Raw genomic sequence first — 18,770 nt, 5'->3', positions numbered from 1 at the left:
ATTACTGCCACACCGGCAGACAATCTCCTCTTATGCACTCTGGACATGCATCGGTAGTGCCAAACTCGCTAATGACCATCAGGTCCTAATGACCCGGTACTCACGGTTCTATTGTCCCTCTAACCACTGACATCAAAGCAAATGTAATCGAAAATCACATCAAACACTTTTCAAAACAGTATGTGCTTTTAAAAATCACCTCACTATGATTGATTCATTTGAAGAAAGAAGTTCAACAACAGGTTGAAAATGAGTGGTCGATGTGGATGTTGTTTCAAAGCCTAACACAACGAAATGGACAACGCTTTCTAAGGTGATGATTAATTCAAAAACATCCATATGCATATTAGAGCTTACGCATAAGCATAGGCCTAAATATGAGTCCAAGCCCGAAAAAAAAGAAAAACGGATTTAAAATAATGATTGTGCCATTATATGATACATAGCCTACCGCATATTACACATGGCAGAAAAACAAAAAAATACTGACTGAAGATATCTTTGGTACATAATTGGTCTAGCCTAAATTATACAAATTCAGATTTAGCCTACAATTACAGTGCATTTGTATTTTATTTTGAATAGCTTAGTAATAGGGCATTTTTTATATTTTCATAATTAATAGGCTGAGAGGGGCTGTCAGTTTATTTAATGAAATATGTGTCATTGTTAAAACATGTTACTATCGATGTTGCCAAAAAGATTTCACTTGGTTTCCCAAATTAAGCACTGGGTAGCTGCAGAAACAGGGTTGGAGAGCCCATGGCATACAGAGTTTGGGCGGAATATCACCTGTCACGCAGAGAAATTACCGGAGTAGCCTACCAGACATGAGTTAAAAACGTACTGGCGGGAAAGTGGCCTCCATTCACTATTCCTTAATTATTTTATGTCTTGCCCCTGTTCTTGCCCATCTGATAAATGGGCCATTCTAAAATCGAAACAAATGTTACATATTAGTAAAGTCAAGAAAAAAAAATGGACAATAGTCTGACGGGTGAAAATATGATCACTTGATGAGAGAACAGCGTGTGCAGCCTGAGGCAAGGAACAGAGTGCAAGCTTTTTTTTTGCGACTTTCTCAAATCATCAATAGCCTATAGTCGCATCATGCAGCCCATACATCTTTTGATTTCTAAGGCATTCTATGGTTTGTGTCATTCACAACTAAAGTTGCCAAAAAACTCTAAATCTAGCATATAGGACCTGTTTCAAAAGATCACTTTTACGCTCAACATAGCCACTTCATTTGCACGCTCTCTCGCTCCAGAATGGGAAAAATATCCTATCTATTTTATTCAGCTAAGTTCAATTATATCCTATAAAATAATGGCACGGGACTTATTAGCATTTCTTGTCTGCTAAATGAACAAGCCTACCGCCTATGGCATGGCGCATAGTCAGATAACATTCAGTAGGCCAACTCATTCTGTTCTTCTGAAATACATTTTCTTCATATCTTGCGTCCATAGAGACACATACCAGCTCTACTGGTAGTACTGCTACTACCAGCAGTACTACACCTGCAGACGACAAGTTGTTCTGCTTCCACGAGCACATCCAATGCTAGCATCAGTAATTCTACATTTGTTGCTAGCCCAGCTAGCATGGACACTGACAGCTGTGAATCTGATGCAGTCGAAAAGCTACTGCCCCCTTACCCGGGAAAGCACCGAACAACAGACAGGAACGTTGGACCATCGAAGAGGCGCAAATATGTGAGAACTACATTGATTTGGGGTTAACTTATATATTGGGAGTAGTGCCTTTCCTCAGGAGAGGATATTTTTAAAGTACTAGACAGCTTTGTGACATCAAATGGACTTAGGTGGTCAAGATGTGTTGGTATCTGTACCGATGGCGCAAAAGCCATGACAGGGAGACATAGTGGAGTGGTATCACGCTTGCAAGCATTCCAAGGGAATGCCTGACAGTTTGAAAGACGTTTTGGACAGTACAGTGAAAATGGTTAACTTTGTTAAAGCAAGGCCCCTGAACTCCCGTGTATTTTCTGCATTATGCCATGATTTGGGCAGCGACCATGTAACGCTTTTACAACATACAGAAGTGCGCTGGTTATCAAGGGGCAAAGTATTGACAAGTTTTTTTTAAATTGAGAGACAAGCTTAAAGTTTTCTTTACTGACCGCTTGCATGATGACGAGTTTCTCCCACGACTGGCCTATCTGGGTGATGTTTCTTCTCGCCTGAATGATCTGAATCTAGGATTACAGGGACTCTCCGAAACTATATTCAATGTGCGGGACAAAATTGAGGCTAAGATTAAGAAGTTGGAGCTCTTCTCTGTCTGCATTAACAAGGACAACACACAGGTCTTTCCATCATTGGATGATTTTTTGTGTGCAAATGAACTCAAGCTTACGGACAATGTCAAATCTGATATAGCGAAGCACCTGAGTGAGCTGGGTGCGCAATTACGCAGGTACTTTCCCGAAACGGACGACACAAACAACTGGATTCGTTATCCCTTTCATGCCCTGCCTCCAATCCAATTAACGATATCTGAACAAGAGAGCCTCATTGAAATTGCAACAAGCGGTTCTGTGAAAATTTAATTTAAATCAGAAGCCACTGCCAGATTTCAGGGCTGCCAAGGCAAATCGCGCTGTTAAGACACTGATGCCCTTGCAACCACGTACAGTTGAAGTCGGAAGTTTACATCCATTTAGGTTGGAGACATTAAAACCCGTTTTTCAACCACTACAAACATTTCTTGTTAACAAACTATAGTTTTGGCAAGTCGGTTAGGACATCTACTTTGTGCATGACACAAGTAATTTTTCCAACAATTGTTTACAGACAGATTATTTCATTTATAATTCACTGTATCACAATTCCAGTGGGTCAGAAGTTCACATACACCGAGTTGACTGTGCCTTTAAAAAGCTTGGAAAATTCCAGAAAATTATGTAATGGCTTTAGAAGCTTCTGATAGGCTAATTGACATCATTTGAGTCAATTGGAGGTGTACCTGTGGATGTATTTCAAGGCCTACCTTCAAACTCAGTGCCTCTTTGCTTGACATCATGTGAAAATCAAAAGAAATCAGCCAAGACCTCAGAAAAGAAATTGTAGACCTCCACAAGTCTGGTTCAACCTTGGAAGCAATTTCCAAACGCCTGAAGGTACCACGTTCATCTGTACAAACAATAGTACACAAGTATAAACACCATGGGACCACGCAGCCGTCATACCGCTCCGTCATACCGCTCAGGAAGGAGATGCGTTCTGTCTCCTAGAGATTAACGTACTTTGGTGCAAAAAGTGCAAATCAATCCCAGAACAGCAGCAAAGGACCTTGTGAAGATGCTGGAGGAAACAGGTACAAAAGTATCTATATCCACAGTAAAACGAGTCCTATATCGACATAACCTGAAAGGCCGCTCAGCAAGGAAGAAGCCACTGCTCCAAAACCGCCATAAAAAAGCCAGACTACGGTTTGCAACTGCACATGGGGACAAAGATCATACTTTTTGGAGAAATGTCCTTGGTCTGATGAAACAAAAATAGAACTGTTTGGCCATAATGATCATCGTTACTTTTGGAGGAAACTGGGGGAAGCTTGCAAGCCGAAGAACACCATCCCAACCGTGAAGCACGGGGGTGGCAGCATCATGCTGTGGGGGTGCTTTGCTGCAGGAGGGACTGGTGCACTTCACAAAATAAATGGCATCATGAGGAAGGAAAATGATGTGAATATATTGAAGCAACATCTCAAGACATCAGTCAGGAAGTTAAAGCTTGGTCGCAAATGGTCTTCCAAATGGACAATGACCCCAAGCACACTTCCAAAGTTGTGGCAAAATAGCTTAAGGACAACAAAGTCAAGGTATTGGCGTGGCCATCACAAAGCCCTGACCTCAATCCTATAGAACATTTGTGGGCAGAACTGAAAAAGCGTGTGCGAGCAAGGAGGCCTACAAACCTGACTCAGTTACACCAGCTCTGTCAGGAGGAATGGGCCAAAATTCACCCAACTTATTGTGGGAAGCTTGTGGAAGGCTACCCGAAACGCTTGACCCAAGTTAAACAATTTAAAGGCAATTCTACCAAATACTAATTGAGTGTATGTAAACTTCTGACCCACTGGGAATGTGATGAAATAAATAAAAGCTGAAATAAATAATTCTCTACTATTATTCTGACATTTCACATTCTTAAAATAAAGTGGTGATCCTAACTGACCTAATACAAGGAAGTTTTACTAGGATTAAATGTCAGGAATTGTGAAAAACTGAGTTTAAATGTATTTTGGCTAAGGTGTATGTAAACATCCGACTTCAACTGTACCTATGTGAGAGTGGATTCTCGGCCCTCACTAGCATGAAAACTAAATACAGGCACAGACTGTGTGGAAAATGATTTAAAACTGAGACTCTCTCCAATACAACCCAACATTGCAGAGTTATGATCATCCTTTCAAGCACACCCTTCTCATTAACCTGTGGTGCAGACGACAAGACAGTAGTAGGCTTGATTACCAACAATGACAAGACCGCCTACAGGGAGGAGGTGAGGGCTCTGGGAGTGTGGTGCCAGGAAAATAACATTTACATTTAAGTAATTTAGCAGACGCTATAACCTCTCACTCAACATCAACAAAACAAAGGAGATGATCGTGGACTTCAGGAAACAGCAGAGGGTGCACCCCCCTATCCACATTGACGGGACCGCAGTGGAGAAGGTGGAAAGCTTCAAGTTCCTTGGCGTACACATCACCAACAAACTGAAATGGTCCACCCACGCAGACAGTGTGGTGAAGAAGGCGCAACAGAGCCTCTTCAACCTCAGGAGGCTGAAGAAATTCGGCCTAGCACCTAAAACCCTCACAAACTTTTACAGATGCACAACTGAGAGCATCCTGTCGGGCTATATCACCGCCTGGTACAGCAACTGCACCACCCACAACCGCAGGGCTCTCCAGAGGGTGGTGCGGTCTGCCGAATGCATTACCGGGGGCAAACTACCCGCCCTCCAAGACACATACAACATCCGATGTCACAGGAAGGCCAAAAAGATAATCAAGGACATCAACCACCCAACCCACTGCCTGTTCACCCCGCTATCATCCAGAAGGCGAGGTCAGTACAGGTGCATCAAAGCTGGGACCGAGAGAATGAAAAACAGCTTCTATCTCAAGGCCATCAGACTGTTAAATAGCCATCACTAGCACATTAGAGGCTGCTGCTGCCTATTCAAATCACTGGCCACTATAAGAAATGGAACACTAGTCACTTTAATAATGTTTACATATCTTGCACTACTCATCTCATACAGTGGGGAGAACAAGTATTTGATACACTGCCGATTTTGCAGGTTTTCCTACTTACAAAGCATGTAGAGGTCTGTAATTTTTATCATAGGTACACTTCAACTGTGAGAGACAAAACCTAAAACAAAAATCCAGAAAATCACATTGTATGATTTTTAAGTAATTAATTTGCATTTTATTGCATGACATAAGTATTTGATCACCTACCAACCAGTAAGAATTCCGGCTCTCACAGACCTTTTAGTTTTTCTTTAAGAAGCCCTCCTGTTCTCCACTCATTACCTGTATTAACTGCACCTGTTTGAACTCGTTACCTGTATAAAAGACACCTGTCCACACACTCAATCAAACAGACTCCAACCTCTCCACAATGGCCAAGACCAGAGAGCTGTGTAAGGACATCAGGGATAAAATTGTAGACCTGTACAAGGCTGGGATGGGCTACAGGACAATAGGCAAGCAGCTTGGTGAGAAGGCAACAACTGTTGGCGCAATTATTAGAAAATGGAAGAAGTTCAAGATGACGGTCAATCACCCTCGGTCTGGAGCTCCATGCAATATGTCACCTCGTGGGGCATCAATGATCATGAGGAAGGTGATAGATCAGCCCAGAACTACACGGCAGGACCTGGTCAATGACCTGAAGAGAGCTGGGACCACAGTCTCAAAGAAAACCATTAGTAACACACTACGCCGTCATGGATTAAAATCCTGCAGCGCACGCAAGGTCCCTGCTCAAGCCAGCGCATGTCCAGGCCCGTCTGAAGTTTGCCAATGACCATCTGGATGATCCAGAGGAGGAATGGGAGAAGTTCATGTGGTCTGATGAGACAAAAATCGAGCTTTTTGGTCTAAACTCCACTCGCCGTGTTTGGAGGAAGAAGAAGGATGAGTACAACCCCAAGAACACCATCCCAACCGTGAAGCATGGAGGTGGAAACATCATTCTTTGGGGATGCTTATCTGCAAAGGGGACAGGACACTGCACCGTATTGAGGATAGGATGGATGGGGCCATGTATCGCGAGATCTTGGCCAACAACCTCCTTCCCTCAGTAAGAGCAATGAAGATGGGTCGTGGCTGGGTCTTCCAGCATGACAACGACCCGAAACCCACAGCCAGGGCAACTAAGGAGTGGCTCCATAAGAAGCATCTCAAGGTCCTGGAGTGGCCTAGCCAGTCTCCAGACCTGAACCCAATAGAAAATCTTTGGAGGGAGCTGAAAGTCCGTATTGCCCAGCGACAGCCCCGAAACCTGAAGGATCTGGAGAAGGTCTGTATGGAGGAGTGGGCCAAAATCGCTGCTGCAGTGTGTGCAAACCTGGTCAAGACCTACAGGAAACGTATGATCTCTGTAATTGCAAACAAAGGTTTCTGTACCAAATATTAAGTTCTGCTTTTCTGATGTATCAAATACTTATGTCATGCAATAAAATGCAAATTAATTACCTACAAATCATACAATGTGATTTTCTGGATTTTTGTTTTAAATTCCATCTCTCACAGTTGAACTGTACCTATGATAAAAATTACAGACCTCTACATGCTTTGTAAGTAGGAAAACCTGCAAAATCGGCAGTGTATCAAATACTTGTTCTCCCCACTGTATGTATATACTGCATTCTATTCTATAATATTCTACTGTATCTTAGTCCATGCCGCTCTGTCATTGCTTGTCCATATAAGTATATATTCTTAAATCCCATTCCTGACTAGTTGTGTGTATATGTTGTGAAATTGTTAGATATTACTGCACTGTCGGAGCTAGAAGCACAAGCATTTCGCTACACCCGCTATAACATCTGCTAAACACATGTATGTGACAAATACAATTTGATTTGGTGAGTTATTCACTATTTATTTGATGAACAAATAAGGTTTTATATGTAAGATGGCTAAATAAAGAGCAAATGTGTTGATTTTTATTATATTATTATTATTATATCTATGTGCTCGATTTTATTCACCTGTCAGCAACGGGTGTGGCTGAAATAGCCGAATCCACTAATTTGAAGGGGTGTCCACATAGATTTGAATGCATGTATATATACAAAAGTATCTCACCTGAACTCGTGCTCGCTGACGACCTCTCCCAGGTACTCGATGATGAACTGGCCTGAGCGGAGGGGCTCCTTGGTGCGGATGCCCCAACCCTTGCCCTCAGCACGGAAGCGCTCCAGGCACTGCACCCACTCATGCCTCTGGATGTGCTGGTTGTCACACTGCTCCCCGAAGGGACAGGTGCCGGGGGAGCACTCGGCAAAGCTCATCCTGAGGGAGTGGGAGAAAATACTTATATTGCAGCCCAGTGGGAGACACCAAGATACTTTAATCATATTGAATTCCATTCACATCTTGACATGCTATTCCAAGGCAGATTTCTGAACATTGATGTAAATTGAAGACTCAAGCAGGTTTGAAATCGTTTTCCTTGTAGATAAAGATAACACTTCTGGGAGAATATACCAGTGTGCGGGTCTATTTTAGTCTCCAACGCCAGTGTTTATACCTGTTGAGGCATTCGTCAAGGCAGCCTCTGTCAACGGCTTCCCCAGAAGGCCTGCAGTTACAGGTGGTGACTTCATAACCCGAGACAGGCTTCACATCCACATAGACATCTACAGTGGACACAGGTAACACAAGTCAAGGTCAGATACACAATAGCTTGACCAGATCATGGCTGCCTTAATGCTCAGCATTAAATAGTGTTTGGTTTCATTATTATTGAGGCGACTGGACCTTAGAAAGTGTGTACTCACTTGATCTGATCTTTTTATAAAGGGGGACGTCAGGCTTCTCATAGAGCTACAACGATCAAGAAATGGAGGTTATTACATCATAAGTAAGTAGCCTTGTCCGAGCCAGAACTGCCCATAGCCCAGTACACCTGCTGGACAGGACGCTAGTCTATAGCAGGCCTTACGCCATAAAAAGAGAAACTCTTATATAGATTGAACAAATTCCTATTATATTTTGTTGACTCTGAGGGAACAACACTTAGCAGTGAACATGAGTGATCACCTGGTCATGTTTCCACAGCCACAAGATGTCATAAGGCAACTGGAAATCAATGCGCTTCTGTCTTAGGTACTTTCCTGAAAGAGGGTGGGGGGAGACAGAAAATAACTGTGAGAATGCGTGAGAGGGGAAGGAGGGAGTTGATTTTAAGACACAGTAACATGTCATGACAAAATGTGTGTGTGTTTGCGTGCAAGAACACTCACCGACATGGATGGGGGCAGGAAAAAGCCCGTACTCGTGTTCCCCAGGTGTGTACTCCAGTTTCTCTTTCTTCAGTTGCAGGAGCTGACTACGAGGACTGAAAGAGAAACAGAGACAAAAAAAATAAGAGCGAGTGAGATGTCCATATATGCCCTAAATATTACTGGTTTGACCTTTGGTAAGCAAACAGGTATATCCAGATTTTACATCTGTCACAATTATGGGACTCACTCTGCAGTCTTGTACACATCAGAGTAGAGCCCCGCCTTTTGGTACTTTTTCTTTGGAGGCCTGGCTGCTCTCTTCTCCCGTTGGCTGGTTATAGGCATGGGTGGAGCTTGTTCCATGGAGACGGTGCCCGGACGTTCCGGGGAGGAGGGGCCATCTGGTTTCCCCTCCAGAGCACTGAAATAGAACCAAGACTCACTTTAAAGTAATGACTGGCTTGATAGATTCTCCTATATATACACACAGCTGCTAAGACCTAAGATTAGCACTGCCTATAAAAGTAAGCTGCATCATGATCACAGTGCTCCACACTCACTGTTGAGGCTACAACAACGTTGGCCTGTAGTGGTGATGGTTTTACCTGCGAAAGCGGTGCAGCTCCTCTTGGGTGAGCCAGCCTCTTCCTCCCCCGGCTCTGGACCTCATCCCCAGGCCTCCCAGGTTCACCTCCCTGTCCAGCGCACGTTCCTCCACCTCCTCACCCTCCCCCACCTCCTCCCCCTCCCCTCCCTCCTCCTCCTCCTCGTCCCCATCTCTCTCCCAGTGCTTCCTCTTCTGGCCTTTCCTGCGCTGGCCCTGGACCACTGACTCAATCGCGTCTGTCACCGTGTCCTCTTTCCACGCTCCTTCCCCTGACCCTGCTCGGTCCCGGTGCCTGTTCTGGGTCACTTCGGCCGGAGGGGTTGGCGATGGGGGCGGGGAGGGTAGGGGATGCTTCCTGGGGCGCCCGGGGCCCCTCTTCTTGACCACGTTGTTGCCTGTTCTCGCCTGTCTCTGGAGCTTCTTGGCGCGGAGGATCTTGTTGACGTGGTGCAGGCTGTGTTTGGAGGGCTGGGCCCGGTGGGAGTGGTGCGGCGGGGAGGCATCATTGTCCAGGCAGCAGCCCTGGGAGGGCGAGTCGTGGCCGCAGAGGGAGAGGCAGGCAGAGGAGGAAGAATGGGAGTGGAACAGAGGGTGGTGGTGATGGTGCTGCATGAGGTGGTCCTCAGGGGCAGAGTGGTCGCCTCGGGTCTGGACACCTGATGTATTCCCTTCACATAAACAGACAAGGACAGAGAAGAGGGGGGGGGGAATTAGATGATAAACACAGGGATAAGCTGCAACGTGACACTTGTATTGAACTTTGATTTATGATCCATTCCAAGCCCTAGCTTACTTCCACTGTTAGGCCTATGAGTAGCCTCTTTCTTTTAATGCTGCTTATAATTATCAAGTCTTAAATTGAAAGGAAAATCAATTTGACATCCACTGCCAATTCCCTCGGCCTCCTCACACAAATGCAGTTGATTACAGATAGACATACAGGCTAGGCCCACCTCACCAAACACATGCCATGTCACGTAATGAACAATGACGTCATACTTTTTCCAGCTTATCCTCTCAAGCCATAAAGTATTGCATTTAGTCCACTCACATTAGTGAACGGTGCTACTATAAGTAAAGGGGGACTGTGTCAGTGCCCAATCAACACCTAGCCACTCCACCGCTCCCATCCCCTCTGCTGCTTCCTTCCCTCGTTTCTCTCCTCTGGTTCACACTCCTGTGCAAGGTACTTCCCACCCTCCACCCTTTGCCTCCCTGCCTACTAGGCTACCTCCATGGTGGTGGTGGTGGTGCAGTCTGACCGCTGGACGACCCGGTGTCCTGAGCTCTAATCTTGGATTACCCTGGCTGGGTTCAAACTACACCATGCTGCCTTCCTACCTCACCGGGAGCCTTCCACCCAGCGTGCCTGGCCTCCTCACACATTCACAGTACACACACACACTCAAAAGCCCATCTATCTCAGTCAAAGGCAGCTTGATGAAGCAGAATCATTACCCAAAGCACTCTGACTTACCTGTCCAGCTATATTAGCTGTGTACACAGGAATCTAAGACAAACACAGCCTTTCAGTTTGACAGCTTTGAAAGGAAAGGAAGCCTACCAAATATAACCTGTAACAAAAGTCCAGCTCAACTATTCTTATGGATAGAACATCTCGCTGGACATCCTACAAGGCTACAATGACAACCACACACAAAGTAGGGCCAGTTTAAGTAATTATGGGTTTTTTGCTGCCAAGCCCTTAATCACTAGTTAGGGCTATCTAATGTCAGGGCCGGTAGAGGGTAGATGTACGTACAAGGGATGGCATTGTGTCCCTCCAAGGGATTTCTAAAGGGTATATTGAGTCATTGAACACTGCGATTCAGCAGAGATAATGGTCGCGTCCCAAATGGCACCATTGTAGTGGTCAGAAGAAGTGCACTGTAAAGGGAATAGGGTGCCATTTGGGACACGGCCAGTGTTCAGCGCTCACTATGCCATATGGTGGTTTGTAAAGGGGTCACTGCATGGATACATAACCCTGGAATCAATACTGCCACTAATGGCTATGCATACCAGGCCAAATTCACTACTTATTGCCAAGAAATGAAGCTAAGCGACATTATCCAATCAAAACAGAAACCGCTGAATTCTTGAGGCACTAGCAGCAGAACTATTTTTGAAAGTGAACTTGGTGCACAATTCAATAACCTTCATAATGTCAGATTCAATTTGGGTCCAAAGTAGTACAAAGAAATGTTGGTGCAGAAATCAGATTCGGAGCTATAAATAGCACAGGGATTTTGCATGCTCTCAAAAAATGAATTTCCATCCATGCAAATAGCCTAAACACTGCAGAGGACTCCCTCACATTGATAATGTACACACTAGTACTGTACTAGGCTAGATTTCAGCAAGACACTGATCCTGTAGGCTAACATCTCTCTCTGTTACAGCCCTGTTACAGTGACTCACCCATCTCTCTCCTCTCTGCTGACGTGGAGTGGTCCTTTCTCAGCATCAGCTCCATCCGGGAGAAGTTAGCACTCTCCACCGGCCCTCCCTTCCTGCCACCGCCACCCCTCAGCGAGGTGCGGGTCAGGGCGGTGGCGAACAGGTTGGTGTGGTGCGGGGGGTCCTGGGAGTTGGGGTCCATCTCGCCTGTGGGCGTGAGGGGCTCCTCCTCCTCACTGTCTGAACAGCCCACTGGGTCCTCTCCCTGGCCGTCTGCGAACGGGCCCTGGTCGGCCCCCGCGGGGTTCCGGGAGAGCTTAGCGTAGTCTGCCTCGGAGCTGCCCATCCTGAACCAGGACTCTACGGGGTGGTGGCCCCGGGGCCCGGCACTGCCCTGGGCCAGACGAGAGGGCCCCAGGCAGGACAGGGATGTCTCCTTGCGCTTGTACCTCTCGGCTGAGGAAGAGGAGGACGAGGAAGGGGAGTTGGCCGTGGCCTGTTTGTTGGCAATGGTGGTAGTAGGGGTAGAGTCTCTTCCGAAGCGGCAACGCTGCAGAGATTCGGCCATTCCAGCGCCGCTGGCTCCGCGTTCTCCTCTTCCCGACCCCGGGCTCTCGGTCATTCCCACTCCGACTCGGCTCCCTCCTCCTCCCTCTTCCCCGTCCTCCTCGGCGCAGCGCTCTCTGTGTTTGTGTCTGTGTTTGTGTTTGTGATGCCAGCCGAACGACAGCTCTGATGACATAGCCGGGTAGAGCACGGGAGACCGGCCCCCACCCAGGAACTCCTGCCTCAGCAGCTTGTGTTTCTTTTTGTGAAATTTGGAGGGGTTGAGCAGGAGGTGTGACGGGTGGTGGTGGTGCACGTAGGAGGGGGGAGGCGGCGGGTGGAAGGAGGGGGAGTGATGGGAGAGGTGGGACGGGGCAGAATGGGGGTTCTGGTGATGGGGGTATAGGGCGCTGGCTGGGGGGTATCCTCTATAGTAGCCCAGACCAAGGGGACCAGAGGAGTAGGGAACACTGTAGGACGGGTGGTAGAACCCACCGCTAGATAGCGGGAACCCCAGCCCGTGAACAAAGGGTACGTCTGACATGGACTCTCGCAGCTTGGGAGGGCGCCCACGTTTCTTCTTCAGGTCTGGCTTGCGGACGTAGTGCAGAGAGTCACAGGGGTACGATGGGTGGGGGGAGTAGTAGCCACTGAAGTTGATCCTGAAGATGGTGGGGAGCAGGTCTCTGTGCAGGTAGTGATGAGGAGGGGGGCCACCAGCACCTCCCATGGTCCCAGCGGCCCTGCCACCCGGCCCTGGTACTCTGATCGCCCCCGCAGCTCCCGGGGGCATCCCCAGCCCACTGCCCAGTCTGAGCACGGGGGTGCGGTGCGCTATCCGGATCTCACTCAGCCTCACCACAATCTCATCCAGCTCGGCCAAGAAGTCGGGGTCCTGCCGCCGGGAGCGCAGCTGCAGGTACTTCTTCTTGCGTTTGCGCTTCTGCCTCTTTAGCTTGTCGTAGCCTGGACAGCCGTGGCTCCGGCGCTTGCATTTGTGCTTGTGTTTCTCTTTGTGGCCCACTAGTGTGGTGGGAGGGGCTGCCGGGTGGGGCCTGCGGGGGTCGGGTGAGGTCCTCACCCCCAGCGGTGACAGAGAGGGTGAGGGGTGTTCCAGCAGCACTGAGGACGAGTGTCTTAGTCCACCGTGAGGGTTCAGCCCAACTCCAACCCCCACAGCTGAGCCCATCACTCCCGGCATTAGCAGCCCACTGGCCATCCCAGGTTGCATCCCCGCACCGCAGGCCTTCTCCCCCCGGTCAGAAGTGCTGTTGTTGTCTGTTCCTATGCCACTGTCGCTGGGTACAGTCTCCTCACTGTGAGACTCACTGACGGGTGAGGGGGTGGCTTCCTTCAGTTCACTCAGAGGTGCAGGGGATGTGGGGTGGAGAGGCCTGGGAGGGGATAGCTTACGGTAGTGGTAGTGCTGCCTGTAATGGTGGTGGTGGTGATGGTAGCCACGGCACGACTTCTTCTGGGAGGCCACGGCAGCCGAGGAGCCCAGAGTGCCCAGAGTGCGAGGGGAGGGGGCTGAGAACGTCGGGGGAGGGAAGGGGAACGAGTGGTGGCCGTGGTGGGGGTGGAAGTGCGGGTGCGTCAGGAAGTGCACTGCCCCCGGCTCCACAAAGCAGGCATCACTGTTGGGGCTCTGGCCTCCACTGGACTGGGAGAGCGAGGGGGAGGGGAACACCTCGGCAGAGGGGAGCTGGTGCTGCTGCTGAGACTGATGGTGGTGGAGGGGCGATGCGGTGTTTGGGGACAGGAAAGGCCCCTCCGGGGGTGGCGTTGGAGCTGCCAACGAGGGGTTTGTTGACACCTTAGGTTTGCGCCCCCTCCTTTTCCCCATGTATATTGTCCCCTTTTTGCTTACGTTGATCTGGGGTCCCAGTTTGCCACCGAAAGAAGCAGCCAAGGAGGATAGAGACTGGGTTGCAGCTGCTACCTGGCCCACCACCACACTGGCAGTTCCTCTGGGGGGCTCCTGCTCTGATCCAGACCCTGGTCCCAATAGGATCTGGCTAAGGAACCGTTTGCGTTTGACACTCTTCATCTTATTGATCTTGCCTATGATGGTCTTCATGATGAGCTGCCCGTTGCCCTTGGTCCGGAACTGTTTCCCATCCCCCGCTTCAGGTGCCAGAGTGGGGGGCTGACCCTCCTGCGGCAAGGTGGGGGGCAGGCGTTTGGGTCGCCCCCGCTTCCTGGGCATTGGTTTGGGAGGATTCAGGTCCACCTCTGGGTGGAGAACAGGGGGGTCCTGCTCCTCTTTCGACTTGTGTAAAGAAAATACTTTGGAGGGGGCCAGTTTGTGAGGGGGACGTCCCCGAGTGGGGGCATCCAGCCTGGGCATTTTAGACTTGGGCCGTCCCCTTTTCCTGGCTGGCTGTGGAAAGAGTTGAGACATTGCGGGAGGCTTGACCTTATTGGGGTTAGGAGGCCGTCCTACAGGCCTGCGTATAGGTGGGGGAGTATCAAGGCCTGAGGATAAAGGCACGATGGTTTCGTGCTGGTCAACTGGGCTGCCCTGGCCCGCCCTCTGTGTCCGGTTCACTACTCTGGTCCAGCGGGGCTTTCTGCCTCGCCGCTTCTTCAGGGGTTTGTTGTCCTGCTCTGGAGGCGAGCCCGGTGACTCATCTCCAGGGGACTCGTCTCTGAGAGGAGGGGGTAAACAGTCGCCGGTGGGCTCTGGCGGCGAGGCAGTCCGTCTCATAGACTCCGGAGGACTGGAGATCCCGCTGGTGCGACCGTCCCTTTCCCCGTTGGGACTGCGTTTACCGGGGCTCGAGCTCTTGCTTCTCTCCACGCTGAGTGACTGATTAGCCCCCTTGTCCTTGGCCTCCTGCTTGCCGGATGCTGAAGGAGGGGGGCATTTGGATAAGTCTCTGGTGCCGTGCCGGTCACGCTCCCTCTCACTGCTCTCCCTCTCCTCTGCCTGGGAGGGACTGTCTCGGTCTTTGGAGTGGTGTCCTTGAGAGGCTGGGGAGCCCTGGCGACATGACAGGCTGCCCGTCCTCTTCTCTGATGAGGAGCAGGATGACAAATAAGGTGGTGAGGAGGAAGAGGAGGCGGCGGAGTGGGGCGGTGGGCAGTGAGTGAGACGTGACTGTAGTGGCTTCGCGCCTTTACTGTTGCTGTCGTTGTTGTCCTTTGAAGTTGTTGCCAGGCGGGTGTTGCCGCCGCCGTATGTTAGCACGGGGCTGCTGCTGCGACTGCTGTTGTTACTGCTGCCAGACTTGCCGGCCCCATCCGCCTCCTCTTTCCCAGGCGGGGTGGGTGACTTCTCCGAAACACTGTCTTTATTGTTCCGGGAGCCATAGGGGCGGCCAGGAGGGCGCGAGACAGGAGGGGGTGGAGCTAGGTGGACCGCTCTAGAATAGGTTGCCCTGTTGACCATAGCGCGGTCTCGCTGCTTTGGGGTGGGGGCCATAAAGTTAGAAGTGGTGTGGGTGGTGGGAGAGGGAGTTGTTTTGGGGGGTTTCACCTTGGTGGACTTTGAAGGAGGGCAGGTGGCGATGAGTTGCGCTAGTTTCTCAGTGACAGTTGGAGCGCCCCAACTAGGAACACCCTGGTCCTTCTCCTCCAGACCCTCACTGCTGTAGGTGTGCGCAGGAGGATTGGTAGCGCCTTCCACGCTGGGTTCCTGTGATGGGGGCGCAGGAGAGGAGGGCGAGGAGGTCGGAGACTTGGTTTGGGGCATGGGCATCTTCTTCCCAGAGGCATGGTGCGTTTTGCTGTCTGCAGAAAGGCGGTGAAGATTCAGGGGTCTCTCCGTCGAGGTGGCGGATTTCCCATCCGACTTTGCCTCCGACTTGTCTGACTTGCTGGCCAGTTTTGAAGGACCCTGTGAAAAGAGGATACAAATATTAAAATCATTGATTGCAGAATGATAAGGCCTACCCATTTCACAGAAGGTAGCTCCCATAAAGGTATGGTTGTGTTACACAAAAAGTATATTTTCTTTTATAACTATTTTGGCATTTGTAATCTTCTGATATGTATCCAAACCCAGGCAATGCCTTCTGGTAATTATCTAGAGTAGAAAACCTATTAGAAAAAAATGAAGCTCTGAAAGAAGCATTTGACAACCACATAAAGCAGGCTTAAAGCACAACCCCGTCAATAAGGCAACCAAGACGGTCTACATGGAATCCAATCAGGTTTCGTTTATTCCTATGTAAATTGCAGTTCATTGATGGGATTTTCTGTCCACTACTGCTTCCCAGTTCTGCCTAGAAGGAAAGATCCTCTAGACTCAATAACACTTATTAGGGTCAGACTGGGACAGAGCAGAGGAGAGAGAGGAAGGAGTAGAGAAGCAGGGAATGATTGGAAGGGGAGACAAGCAAGAGTGGGACACAGAATACAGACAAATAAACAGATGATTGTTCAAAATATAAAGCAAAATTAGCTTTACAAGTAACAAATATAATTTGTGAATTCAAACCAGTGAAACAGTGTTGGAAGAGAATAGGAAATGCTATCATGTGTGAACTGGCTGACAGTATTGCTTTGCCTCTTTTTGGCACAGTCAAAAGCCAGACAGGTCTTGTGCAATTCATAACAGCCTCTTTAGTTGGGATACCTTGTTTGTCATGGATATGGTTTTTCAATCAAAGTCCTAGCCTAATACGTGCTTGCCTTGCTTACCCGTTTAGCTGAAGCACTCCCATTCACTGGACTGGGTGATTTGGTGGAAGGAGAAGGAACAGGTGGAGGAGGAGTGTGGGCAGCAACAGCAGAGAGAGATGAAGACGGTGGGGTGGGTCGTTTCATGCCAGGACACTGCTCTCTCTCCCTGCCGTGTGTTGGGCTCTGGGTCTGGTTGCCCCCGTCGCCTGCCCCTACTCCTCCGCGGCTCCCCCGGCCACCTCCGCGCCCGCTGGGTCTCACGGTGGCCCTGAAGGCCGGCCGACACACGTAGTTCTCCAGGATCTTGGGCGGCTTCTTCATGCGTTTGGCCTGCAGGCCAATCTTGAGTTTGACGTTGCCCTCATGGAGGCTAGTCTCTTTGACAGAGAACTGGGGGGACTGCTGCTGGTCACTGGAGCCCTCTCCTCCACCTGCAGCAGAAGAGGAGTCTTTCTGCGACCCCTCTCTCTCCTCCTCGTCGTCTTTCTTCCCACCCCCTCCTTCCTTCTCTCGCTCCCCTGGGGGAGCAGTGATGGGGAGGGCGGGTGGAGTAGCAGGCCCCCCTTGAGTCCTCTGATCCATCAGAGATTTAGGGGGTGAGGGGTGACTAGGGAGGGATGTTTTGGACGCCAGGTACAGTTTCTAGGGAAAGGCCGTGGTCCAGGAAGAGACAGGATAGGGGTGAAGGGGGATGGGGATATTGGGGAAGATAAAAAGCAATCCTTGCTCTGTGTCTTTTCTCCCTTCCTGAATGCCCAGCCCTCTTTCTCCGTCCTTCAAGCTGTAGAGAGAAAGACAGGTAGAGATGGGAGAGGGTAGGACAGGGTGGGGAATAGTAAAGCGAAAAGACAAGAGTTTGATATTAGTCAACAGTCAACTGAACAAGAGATTTGATCAAAAACACAGACTTTTCTAAGCACTGCGAGGCATCCTTTACCATAGTAAACGAGGGAGGAGACGAGAGATGAAATATTTTTAACATCAATTTGCTTAGTGGCTTTCCTTCTTCCCTAGTGACTTTTTATGATGTGTTCGTCCTTACAGCTTCCCTCAATCTGTGACCTCTTTACACAGCTGTGCGTGTATTTGACAAGAGAGGTGTAGTTCTGCTGCTCAAGGACTCAATAACAGCCATCCACCTGAGAACTACAACTCCCAATAGCCCTCCAGGTCCAAGGTCTATAATATCACTATCAAGTGTCTCAGGGTAAGAGCGCTGGTTTAGGATCAGTTTTGCCTTGTAGATCACAACGAATAAGAATACGTTGACAGTTGGGACCAGATCCTAGATCAGCACTCTGACCCTCAGATATGGTTACAGCGCATTATGGGTACTGTAGTGCATCATGCTACAGACCCCACCACCACTACCCAGGTGATTTGTGATAAGCTGCTAAATGAACCATCCCCCATGGAGCTCTCATTAGTTTTAGTGAAAATGTGTCTCAGATTGCTCCGAGCGTAGTGCTGCGGCAAGGTTCCTAATTGTGTTCTCGGAGGACGGTCTTCTCCGGCTCCCCACGGCCATCGAATGATTTAATGCGGGCTCGCCCAAAGCAGGTGCTTTCTCCGGGTGAAGTCATTTGGAGGCAATTCAGAACTGTGACCTCAGCACATTGGGCCCTCTGGGGGACAGAGGATCCGGCCGCTGTTCCCAGCCACTCCGGAGCGGCCAATGAGAGAGAGCAGCATGCTGACGGTTTCTGTGTGCCTGCCCTACTGTGGCAGAAAGCACTAACAGATTCATTTAGTGGAGCCAGAGCGTGCCTAAGGAAAGTCATCCAAGTCATCCGATAAAGCAGTCAGAGAGAGAGTGCTAAAATCAATGTTTAGAAGCTTGTGAGACTACTTGTTCTGGATTGTTTTACTAGTAGCTTCTAGGGCTTGGGGGAGGCAAGCGTTTTCTGCAGAATCACAATAACTGTGGTCCAGAACTTGGAGTCTTGCCTGCGTTTCCCCACACCCACTTCTCCATGTTTACTTCAATTATTCACTCCATTTCGTCTCTAACTTCCACCATGCCCCCCCCCCCCCCGTTACACATACCACACTCAAATCACACCTCCCTCCTTTCTGCCTCACTCTCTCTT

At 49.3% G+C, this 18,770-nt stretch overlaps 1 protein-coding gene across 1 annotated transcript in view; it reads right to left on the bottom strand.

Moving 5' to 3' along the window:
- The window catches only part of LOC311133060 (histone-lysine N-methyltransferase ASH1L-like), a 46,181-nt gene extending 28,827 nt beyond the window's left edge, over nucleotides 1-17,354 (bottom strand). The window contains exons 1-9 of the mRNA XM_084166490.1: nucleotides 16,699-17,354; nucleotides 11,527-15,892; nucleotides 9,104-9,773; nucleotides 8,746-8,919; nucleotides 8,517-8,611; nucleotides 8,314-8,387; nucleotides 8,052-8,097; nucleotides 7,802-7,910; nucleotides 7,357-7,563 (exon numbers count right to left, since the gene is read on the bottom strand). Coding sequence (XP_084022616.1) covers nucleotides 7,357-7,563; nucleotides 7,802-7,910; nucleotides 8,052-8,097; nucleotides 8,314-8,387; nucleotides 8,517-8,611; nucleotides 8,746-8,919; nucleotides 9,104-9,773; nucleotides 11,527-15,892; nucleotides 16,699-17,262 — 6,305 coding nt within the window. The 5' untranslated portion in view covers nucleotides 17,263-17,354. The remainder of the gene's footprint in view (nucleotides 1-7,356; nucleotides 7,564-7,801; nucleotides 7,911-8,051; nucleotides 8,098-8,313; nucleotides 8,388-8,516; nucleotides 8,612-8,745; nucleotides 8,920-9,103; nucleotides 9,774-11,526; nucleotides 15,893-16,698) is intronic.
- Nucleotides 17,355-18,770: the final 1,416 nt, after the last annotated feature.

Source organism: Coregonus lavaretus, assembly GCF_964263955.1.
Source record: "Coregonus lavaretus genome assembly, chromosome: 7".
Classification (NCBI taxonomy): domain Eukaryota; kingdom Metazoa; phylum Chordata; class Actinopteri; order Salmoniformes; family Salmonidae; genus Coregonus; species Coregonus lavaretus.
Note: the sequence above shows the minus strand (reverse complement) of the source record. Positions and strands in the feature narration are given on the sequence as shown.